Source organism: Crassostrea angulata, chromosome 5, assembly GCF_025612915.1.
Source record: "Crassostrea angulata isolate pt1a10 chromosome 5, ASM2561291v2, whole genome shotgun sequence".
In the NCBI taxonomy this organism is placed as follows: Eukaryota; Metazoa; Mollusca; class Bivalvia; order Ostreida; family Ostreidae; genus Magallana; species Magallana angulata.
The window spans coordinates 19,040,729-19,052,123 of NC_069115.1; the positions used below are offsets into that span (position 1 = coordinate 19,040,729).

Genomic DNA, 11,395 nt, shown 5'->3' on the forward strand with positions numbered 1-11,395 from the left:
ACAGTATTTGTTCTGTAATATTAACAACAAAATGCATTAATATCTAATTTCGAACAGAGCGCATAATTAAATTTTCTATATAATAAATATAATATATATCGAGGTTTTAAAACAAGTTTTGCATTTTTTACCGTAAAAAGTGTATGTCATATCTCGTTTATATACATTTCTATTTTTTATGGCTTTCTTTTAATCAAACAACTCTTTTAGAAATCGCGTTAGAAATGTAAACACACTCTAAAACTTGGTTAAATAATTCGATATTTACTTCGAAAATTCCAGTATTTAAAAACACTTTGATATTTCCGTGCGGCAAATCCAATGGTATTTGTGACTTCATGCATAAAATTCAAGATAAATTTGTTTCCGTTTAGTGACATAAAAATAGCAGACTCTCGGTCTAGGGTTTTCCCCGTGGTTGTCGTTTCGCTATATTTAAATTTTGTTGTTTAATATTGCGTGTAGCTTGTTTTTAACTACCTGAGAATAATTTTTGCTGCAGAATGATGATATAAGATAATGATGGAAAATGAAAATTAAACTACACCCGAGCCAACCAAATTAGACTGATATATTGTAAATATGTATCTTAAAAATGGATTAAACTTTGCATTTCATTAATTTTTGTTAAAAGTACATGCCGAGCAATATCTTTGTCAGTCATATAATTGTTATGATAATGCTTACTGAAAATCACTTGATTTGATTCGACTTCTTATCCGAGCAATATTGGAACGCATGATTAGCAGCATGCGCAGTTTCTACTCATACATGTATATCACAATGTGAAATTCCAACTTTTGAAGTTTTTTAAACTAATAATGCGTAAAAATTTAGAACTTCGTAATAATTTTTATTTTTTCTCTCTTGCAAAAGTGAGACTTTTTACGTGCAGTTTCATTTCCACCTTAGACATAGTTTTTGGGTTTAAACTAAGGATTGGCCTGAAATTGAAAAAGAAAAGTTCCCCGTCGTTTTTTTAAAATATATTTATTTGCGAGATAATAAATTAAATATATTTTAAAACACACGTAGGTCTGCATGTGTCACTAGTTGGACTATAGTCAAGTTGTTTAAATGTTTTTAGCAAATCCTGATGGAAAACGATACCAAGGGCTAGGTCTCAAGTGCCGTCGTGTTTTTAAAAATGCTTATTGAATAGGTTTGTGGAAAATTTCCATATGTGTAGGCAGTGGTAACTGCACTAATGAAAAACATGTGCAAACATAATTTAAAACCCTTGCAAGTAAGGATTCGTATTTTTTTTCTTGATTCTAACATGCAGGATATGTAAGGGTGTTAAGAAAGTTCGTTCCGTGATTTACTTTAGCCTAGATTCATTAATAAACAACTCGTGTTCAAGTTTTTTTGATTTTTAATAACCAAATAGACCACCATTGATTTTCACTACATCACTCTATGACACCACCAGAGAGCGCACATGGGGGAGGATAACTGCTGATATGTTGAGAGAATATCCTCTAGCATAACCAGAGTGAATTTGAAACAAAACTATTGCTTTTATCAATTTAATTTTTGTCAATTTACAAACAGAACGAACTTTCTTAACTCCCTTTATAAAGTAGCTGTAGAACCATTTCAACAAGAGCTTGGAATTTCAGTAAGACATAGCTACCTAATTCTTGCGTCTAAACAATTTAGTTAAAAATGACGCGGTTTCGAGCGAATAAGCATCGATTGCGTAGTCATAGCTCAAAAGCCAGACATTTAGAGAGCCATGGCTGAGTGGCCAACAATGAGATAGACAGGCATACCTCACATTGTTGTTTGACACAACTACCCAAAGTCCAAGTTCTTGTTAAAATGGTTCTTAAACAATGGCATACCTTTACTGCTGTGGAATATCGGGTAGCTTTTTTCTTATACACATGAAGATAATAAACGTATGCTAAGTACTATGTCCCAATTCTACCCCTTTCCCTCGTGTGTGCATACAAACGAAGAAGGAAAAAAAACTATACTTTTACCCACACTAAATCTGGTGGTTGTGATTTAAGTAATGAAATACATCTAGAATGAATTAAACATTAGATATCTGAAAAAGCCGTGTATAGATGCAACTCTCTCTCTCTCTCTCTCTCTCTCTCTCTCTCTCTCTCTCTCTCTCTAAAATGTTGCTATGTAAACAAGATTTGAAATATCGGTAATTAAAAGTTTATTAGGCGATATCAATATTCGTGTTATAACGCACGCAATTCAATAATAGTAATATTCACATTGGTACTAAGTCTTTTAGGATAGGCTTCAATTTTCTTTAAGAATTGATCCGCTTAAAATGTTTTAGGTCCAAAGTTAATAAAACAGGTTCAAAATCCTCTGTATCTTTATCTGACAACCATAAGTTATCGATAGACCGAATTGTCTCTAATATAAATGTTTCACTTTTGATATATATATTTATTCATTTGATAAAATTTCAGCAATGTACTAAAACATAAGTATGTCAAGCATAACAATAATTTAATGTAAACTTTTCACGCCAATAAAGTAAATAATATCTCATGCATCAAGTATTAGTTGATTAGAATAACTGAACATTTTGTTTGGACAATAATCATAGCAATACATCCTGCCAACTATTTCACAATACTAAAATAATTAATTCATTGAAAGAACAAGATTTAACATACGTTTAAATCAGTCACTTTGTGTATAAATCTAAAATGCATAATCATACATGTATGCCACCACCAATAATAATCCAATCGGATCTTTTAGATTTATAACCGAATTAAAATATAATGAAAGAACTATATATGATATGAGTTAAATTTGGCCTCAATTATTCGCCATCTTTTAAGTGTTTCTGGTACAAGAACATATTATGTTATATTCTAGAAGAGTTGATATAAACTATATTTTTCACCTATTTATTTGATTTATTTGCACTCACTTGCAGTATATGACGAGGGAAGAGTCGCTTTTTCTATAATTCAATTAAAATCAGTCAAAAATTGAAATTTTTCTTATCTTTTTACGAATGGGAAACATAGAGCGCATGTTTGAACAAGGAAAAAATTTTTGTCAGTTCTAAGTCTAGGCTAGTTACATCTCTGACTAAAATATCTTGTTTGTTCAAGCATGCGCTCTATGTTTTCTGAAAGAAACACTGCTAAAAAACAAGCTGTTTTATACTAAAAATGCAAAAATGGCGGGAAAAGGTTGTCTTTAATACGGTATCGTATGTTTCTAAATTGTGGGCAGTTGAATCAAAATGAACATAATGTAAAAACATCACATCTGTACAAAGAAAACAAAGAATTACAGTAAAATGACAATGTTCATTTTAGGGGGCCATTTTCGGCCCATATCATATATAGTCCTTTCTGTAGGACTAGGATATCATTTTTTTAAGAATTATGAAGTTATCAAAATTTATATGGTTGGGGCAGGGTGATCAAATCCAATAAACCCGAAGGGCTTTTTAAAAGATCGATATTGATCACCTCATGTTATTTAAGGAAGGATTCCACATTACTTATATTTGTATGTAACTAATGTTCATTCAAATTTCAAATTATTGCAATTTTAACATAATTTTAATTTCGCATAATCAAAAATTATGCAATGCCCGCTAGCGCTGCGCAATACGATATATATGCATCATTGATGAAGAGTATTTAACAATACTGTAAAGGTTACAAATTTAAGTCTTAGTAATATCACAAACAAAGGCACTGGAAACTGTAAATATTAATAGATAACTAGATCTCGTTACGAGTAACGAGTAGGTCTTCCGTCCGATTTTGTTTTCATATGATACGATGAAATATCGATATTCTCTGCCAAATCTGCGATCTTGGTGAATCTAGGTTTTTTGTCTCGAGACCGAAAACGGACGAACAAAAGAGGTTTATGAAAATAAAAGCTAGGGTTTTTTTATACATATGTTTAGTGTACACTACTGTTAATCATAGCAGATGAAACACCAAAGATAATCAGTTAAACTTGTGAAAAAAATGAATTGTTTGAACTCTTCTGGTGAGTACCGGAAGTGACGGTTGACAAAAGAAAACCCGTTAAATATATCTTCAATCGATTGTCTATCATTTATAAAAGTTTGTGTCTCAATCACTTACAGTGACTAAAATCTCGCTGGTATCAATTTTGTAAAAAAAGGCTAAGTACCAAAGATATTTGAAATCTTGCTTGTTTTCAAGTTATCTGTAATATAGTTTACGAGTGTCTTGGCTCCTCATTTAAGGGGCCAGCCCCTTTTTCTTGAGTTCAATCGAAAGTTCTCACGAATACTAACATTTTTTGTTCTTACACCCATCTAAAATTGTTGTTCATTTTTGAGATACAAATGATTGAATATTTTAGGGGCCAGCCCTATAGATCCTTAATGGGGACAGACTTTGGAGTTTTGATTAGTGGAATTGATTAGAATCATCAATACAAACATTTTCTTTTCTACATTGCCTAACAAAATATGTCTCCTTCTCTAGATATATTGCATCAAAGTTTAAGTACTTTGGCCCCTTAAAATCCCTAATTACGTCATAAATGAGTGTGAAAATGATTTTACCTGATAAATATTGCTACAATCAACAACTTTGCTTCTATATTGCATTACAAAATTTTGATCGTTTTTAAGTTATTTGTAATAGAGTTAACGAGTGCCTTGGCCCCTTAAAAAAGGGGCCAGCCCCTTTTTCTTGATTTTTTTGAAAAGGTCTTATGAATACTAACATTTTTTGTTCTTACACCCATGTAAAATTGTTGATCATTTTTGAGATACAAATGATTGAATATTTTAGGGGCCAGCCCTATAGATCCTTAATGGGGACAGAAATTCGTGTTTTGATCAGTGGAATTAATTTAAATCATTTATTCAAACATTTTCTCTTCTATGATGTCTAACAAAATATGTATACTTCTCTAGTTATTTTTCGTCAAAGTTTAAGTACTTTGGCCCCTAAAATTCCCTAATTACGTAATAAATTGGCTTGGCAATAATTTTTTCTTATAGATATTGGTACGATCAACAACTTTGTTTCTATAATGCATTACAAAATCTTTATCGTTTTTAAGTTATATGTAATAGAGTTTACGAGTGCCTTGGCCCCTAAAAAAAGGGGCCAGCCCCTTTTTCTTGATTTCGTTGGAAAGAACTTATAATTATCTACCACTTTTGTTATATATGTCTTAACAAAATATCAACTGATAAAAAGATACAGATCAAAACGTTTGAAATTTTTGAATGAAAATTCGTACTCAATTTTCGTGCCCAGGCGAGCTCCAAGAAATGGCGCCACTGGCGTAAAACAAAATAATAGTGCACAACTTCAGACTATAGACTACCTATCCTGAAAATTTCATAGTCACATCTCTGATAGTTTCTGAGATCAGCTCTGCACAAAATAGGTCGTAAAAATGTACAAAATGGCCGATAAATCGGTACCGGAAGTGCCGACAGGAAAAATCTCCAAAACGTATGAAGTTTACACCAAGACTCATCTTCTCTGAAAAAATGGTCGAAATCGGTCGAATAGTTTTCGAGAAATCTCGTGCACAAAATTTGTGGAAAAAAATAATAATAATAATAATAATAAGAAATCGTACGAAAACTATAAGGTCTTCCGTTGGAAACGGAAGACCTTAATGAAGGAAATATCATATCTCTAACTGCAATCCTTTCTTGTGTAATTGGCTATCTCTCTAAGTCCCTAAATTTCTGTTGAGCTTTCTTGCATTTCAGACTGTCCCCGAGGTTTACTCCAAGGATATTCATTAGGTCCTCTTTTTCCAGCATTAGAAATGTCTCCAAATTATCTATTCCATTTTCGTGACATTTTTCTCCAATAAACATTATCTTAAAATCTTCGAGAAATTTCTCAAAGTTTTTCGAATAATAATCTGAAATTCAAATACAAAAGGATGAACTTCATGGTATTTCAATAGCATGCCATCCTCCCCAAGCTAATGGCATTATATATAAAAAATTCATAGGCTATTATGTTTGGTATAATTCATCAATGTTTAATATTTTAAAAATATAAATCCAAATACTTAGTAGTCGTATAGGCTTTTTTAGCACTGACCTTTGGTTTTATGCGAGAGTGCAACTTGTGCATGAGAAGATTCTGGTCCAGCCCTTGGCTTAGTGTCAGTTATCTTTGCGCTTTTTGGTAACGATCGTTGACTCTTTTCTGCTGGGTAGTTCATGGATTTACGTGACTGATCAAGTTCGTTAACTCCCCGTGGAGGTTTTCGAGATGTGGTTTTGGGCAATGTCCAGGGATCAAACGTGAGTGTGTGTAGAGACGTCTTTTTTCCGGAATCCATGCTGTACGTGATCGTGGAATAAGGAGCCCCGTGCATGCCTCCTCTTTTGCGTAAAGGCGGGAATATATGATTGTCGTCTGCTATTGGAAAAAATGTAATAAGCAATGAATTTTTCGGAGTTTCTGGGCCTACAAAGGAGTTCCCCTTAACATCAACTCTTAAGCGCTGTAGTTCTGAAATAAATATGTCTTTCGAGTCTGCATCTTTCAATTTCTGAAGTGTTGGATGATCTTCCAGACGTTTTTCTTCAATTTCCTTCCAATCTTCTTTTTTCACTAACTCGCACCAAACTTGCACATAATCCTCCGTCAATTTCTTTACGAAGGTGACAAGTTTACAATGGTATTTGAGGCCAAGAGAGATAAGTGCCTCCATGCTGCTCATACTATCAATACTTCCCCGTCTGACCCCTGCTCCAACATAGCTGTAAGTAGTCAAATATGCATAATATTTTCAGTCATTAATTTATTACAAATTATTATTTTCTAGCTTTAATGTAAGTCAAAATGATGTCCATATTTTGAAAATAACTAATCTCTCTCTCTCTCTCTCTCTCTCTCTCTCTCTCTCTCTTTATATTTTGAATAGCATTAAACGTTTTCTTCTCTCTCTCTCTCTCTCTCTCTCAACGTTTATCTCTTTATTTCTTTATTTTATCAAAAAAAATATTTTCAGTTATTAATCTAGTACAAATTATTAATTTCAAGCTTTAATGTAAGTCAACATGATGTCCATATTTTGAAAATAACTAAACTCTCTCTCTCTCTCTCTCTCTCTCTCTCTCTCTCTCTCTCTCTCTCTCTCTCTCTCTATAAACGCTTATCTCTTTATTTCTTTATTTTATCAAACAACATACGTGCTAAACTTTTCCACGTTTGTGACGATTGTGTCATTCCGCTTTTCTACTTGTTGATTTCTCAGCCGTGTAACTATATCACCGTCAATGTGAAAAAACACATATTCAATATCCATCTCATCATCTTTTCCAACAGCATTTTCTATAGTTTCCAATGGTAGATGAACCTGGACTGCTTTACTGAAAGCGTTTCCTTTTACTTGTATCCCCTTGGATACAGAGAGAAACTTGTACTGATCGGGGAATTTTTCTTTTCTTTTCTTCATCTCATCTACTTTTACAGGAAATATCTAGAAAAAAATGTTTACAATGATAACAGTTTTAACACAGGGTAAGGATCTGCCTTCCAGTCAACTGAACGTTAACTAAAGGTCTGGAAATTTAAGGTTACTTTCATTAACATTCAGTCAATCTTTCTGAAAGATTAGATTACTCTCAGCAATATTTAATCAAATTGAATAATCATTACATCTATTTGTAACATCATTTGAAGCGTATACTAGTATTTGCAAAACGAACGTGACATTAGTAAAGTCATACCGTAACTCTAAACGTTTCGGATTCTTTAACAGACCCTTCAGGAAAATCCAGACAAACACGTTCGTCTGTTTTGTGAACATAGTGACTCCCCGATGGATCCACAACGAATTCTCTTTCTTTTGGTGTTCCTAGGATAAAGAAAGCCTCCACCTTTTCTGATCTGAAAACGACATAGTCTCCCTAAACAGAAAAGAAATTAATTAGTAACAATTTTTAAAAAGATAAATATCATTACTTACGACTCACTTTGCGAGATGATTATCTTAACTTACGTGACAATGGGTCTCAAATAGTTTCCATTTTCCCTCATTGAGTACATTCGCCTGTAAAACGATTTCATCTGTTTGCTGTACAGCTTTTGTTGCAACATAGAAATTCAGTGCTTGTCCCGTTTCTTGTTTTGCAACACATCGTTGTTTGGAAATTTCAAACCAATAGACATTGGACTCCATCGTTTGGAATGGGTCTAATGTAGGCATTTTGTCCACACGTTCTTGGTACTCCCACGGGGAGACAGACAGGTCGGGTATATTTGATTCACTTATCTTACCATCTCTCTCTATACGAATGAGGTTTCTGTTAAAAAAATGATTTATCAACAGATAAAGCTAATAAGTGAACTTTTATTAAGACCAAAATATTCGTTTCTTGACATACATATACTGTAAACAAAAAATGAGTTATAGTTGCTTTTCTAGCATGGCAATCGAAAATATATAAAAACTGGTTATGTTTGCATTGAGATTTGTAATACAAACACTGTTTATTCCTAGTATACTCCATATGGCATCTTTTTTGCTTATGATAACTTAGAAGCTGATTGCGCGTTGGATATTTTACTATTCACATATTGTTAGATGGTGATCGTACATGTAACGATATGTTTTTTGAGTTTTCGTATGAAAAATATAATATTTACACTACTGTGCAATATTTCAATGTGTTGAATCTTATATTGAGGGTTATTTTGCTTATCTATGGGGGTGTTATTTCGTGGATGCGTCGGGTTTTAGTTTCAGTAAGAATGATAAATCTTTCTGAATTGTATTTGTATTAATAGGATTTAAATTCTTGGGGGAAAGGCTTCTTATGAATACCACGAAAATCGAGCCATCATAAATTCTCATGATTCCACGGTTCTGCCTTATCATCTTCTTTACTCTAGCAATGCAATTTTTAAACGTTTTCATGGAAGGCAACGTTAATGCATGTTGATCTTTCATATGGCACGTCGTGCTATCTAGACTTCTAAATTGATGTTTCTCTTTTATATTTATAGACGACTACATACATTCATCAACCAAATAAATACTGTCAATAAATATGTAAAGTACATGTAAGATAAAGTTTAAAATGACAAAATGCCTAAAGAAAAAAGTTTGGTATGAAATCATCAGGGGGAAATTACAGCAAATGTGCTTTTTTTCATTTACAATGCTTTTAATTTTCTGTAAAGCATTACGGTTCCGAAGAATTTGGTTCAATAATTTGATTATAGGCATTACGCCATTTTTTAAAACCAATTCTCTATACAGTTTAATACAGGAATGCAGTTTTTAATTCCAGTGACACTCTAATCATTTATCAATACAGTATATATGTTTATATCAATATTTAGAATTTAACATACTTTTGTGAGCGTTCCTCAGCAAACCTTATAAATATTGTAATTTTTTCTTGCACTGGAGCTATAGTTCTTCGAAGTGTTTCCAAGTTTTCTGATCTTAAATTGTTTATCTTTTCCATGATCTCGTTTACACCTGTCATCACCTTCTCGTTTTCCTTTATAAACGCCAGTGAGTGCTGGAAATCAAATTCATACGCGAAAACTTTGCTAAAATAGACGCTGATAGATAGATAGATAATAGCACATAAATAGAGGTAAATAAATAGATATACTAGTATAAAGGGAAAAATTGACGCTATGATTTGACGTGAAAACCTTGGTAAAGCTACAAGTACATGATTATTCGTTTAACACACTTTCACTACATGTATTAGCTCATTAATTTGAATAAAATTCGCAAATTTATACATAGTGTTAAGTTGTGATAAATTTTAACGTCAACCTTACCATCCAGTTTGACAGATTGCCCTTTTTGATGCTCTTCTCTGCACATTCTGTCCATTGTGATATTGTCTGTAAACCCTTTGTAACTTGGTCCTCAAGCACTCTCAGACTCGAAAAAAGAACACAGTCTACTGAGAAGATTTGGCTGACAACCATGATTCCTTTCACATTTTGAATACAGATAAAAAGGCTAGTATAATATCAAAGTACTAAGGTACTGAAAGCCGGACTCTTTTGGTGTGTCTTTATGCATATTGTGTATTAAAGACTGAAAATATCTCTCTCTCTCTCTCTCTCTCTCTCTCTCTCTCTCTCTCTCTCTCCCATTTCTTCAACGCGAAGCAAAGTAGTTCATGGAAATTCATGCGCATTGTATGTGTTCAAAATGCATTGTCTTGTTTTTAAAACACGTTGTTAATAAAAAAAACTAAAAAAGATAGACAATTCTCTCGAAATTAAACAATGAAGAAACAAAATGCCAGTACTTTTGACAAAACGTAGCTTTTTGTGTAACTATTTGGTATAGCGGAAGCTTTTACTTTGACGCTGTTTTTGTTTACTTTTGAAGTTCTGCTATTTATAGTAACACTGGCGATTTGCCTGCCTACAGCCAGGACTCTGCTTTCAGTAGAACTTGGCTAAAAACAACAACGAAACCAGTCTTTACAACTAATCAAACATTTTTAAAAGATAAACCTTATAAAAATTGTCATAGATTAAAAAAACATTTTGATACACGCCCATTAGTTTACAAATATATATAAACCTATCCAGATCTGAACTTTTCAGAACCTATTATCCTAAATAAGACTTACGACATTGCTATTACTAGTATATATTAAAGAGGCTGAAATAAACTGCAATGTAACAATTGTTACTGTGGGTATATTATTTGAGGTAAGGGCTATCAGCATTTCTTGAGTTAGAATTTCATACACTTCCAGACACATATAGACACACATCCTGGTGACAGGCGTGGTGTAATACTGCACCATTTAGCAATTTCATAAACTATGTACGGGAGTTAGATAACAAAATTCGGGATAAAACTGGATACTGATTTTGCACATGCATTAACGCATACTTGATCTTAAATCGGAGAAAGAATTTCTAAAAAAAATATTATACTCACACTTCTTGCCTTTCTCTAATCATTCCATCACCTTCTTGTGCAAGCGTACCCAAGGCATTGTTAATAACAGAGAGCGAATCCTGGATTGGTGCATAAAATTCCAAAAGAACTGCAGGATCGGACACGTTTACCAACTGATATTCGAGGGCTGAAAAATCCTTGATGAAAAAAAAATCATATTTTTTTGGAATGAAACGCACGAAGAATGAGAAAGATGCACAATTTAAATTGAATACAAGATTAAGCAGGTAACGAGGCATACACACCTGTTCCCCAGACATCATGTTTTCCTTCTCCGATAGTTTTGAGCTACATTCGGGGTGTATCTCTAAAACATATCTTATTGTTTGTATGAATGACAATGACGTTTACGATGCATGAAACAAGGAAGTAGTTACATTGTAGACATAAGAATGCTGTAAACATCCAGTCGATCGACTTTTAAAAACATTGACGAGAGAGATCTATACTCATTGATTGAATTTAA

At 33.0% G+C, this 11,395-nt stretch overlaps 1 protein-coding gene across 1 annotated transcript; it reads right to left on the reverse strand.

Annotated features, from left to right (window-relative positions):
- Nucleotides 1-5,629: 5,629 nt before the first annotated feature.
- LOC128182757 (uncharacterized) lies at nt 5,630-11,325 on the reverse strand. Its single transcript, XM_052851500.1, has 9 exons — nt 11,175-11,325; nt 10,909-11,066; nt 9,780-9,885; nt 9,336-9,508; nt 7,978-8,281; nt 7,706-7,885; nt 7,166-7,455; nt 6,066-6,733; nt 5,630-5,880 (listed from the first exon to the last, which is right to left on the reverse strand). Exons 1-9 carry the CDS (start codon nt 11,190-11,192, stop codon nt 5,675-5,677), a joined length of 2,103 nt encoding a protein of 700 aa, XP_052707460.1. The 5' UTR covers nt 11,193-11,325; the 3' UTR covers nt 5,630-5,674.
- Nucleotides 11,326-11,395: the final 70 nt, after the last annotated feature.

Coding starts and splice junctions, on each gene's coding strand:
- LOC128182757 (XM_052851500.1), bottom strand. Junction 8,282..9,335: donor GCTGAGGAACGCTCACAAAA/GTATGTTAAATT, acceptor TTTTTTTAACAG/AAACCTCATTCGTATAGAGA. Junction 7,456..7,705: donor CCGAAACGTTTAGAGTTACG/GTATGACTTTAC, acceptor ATTTTTTTCTAG/ATATTTCCTGTAAAAGTAGA.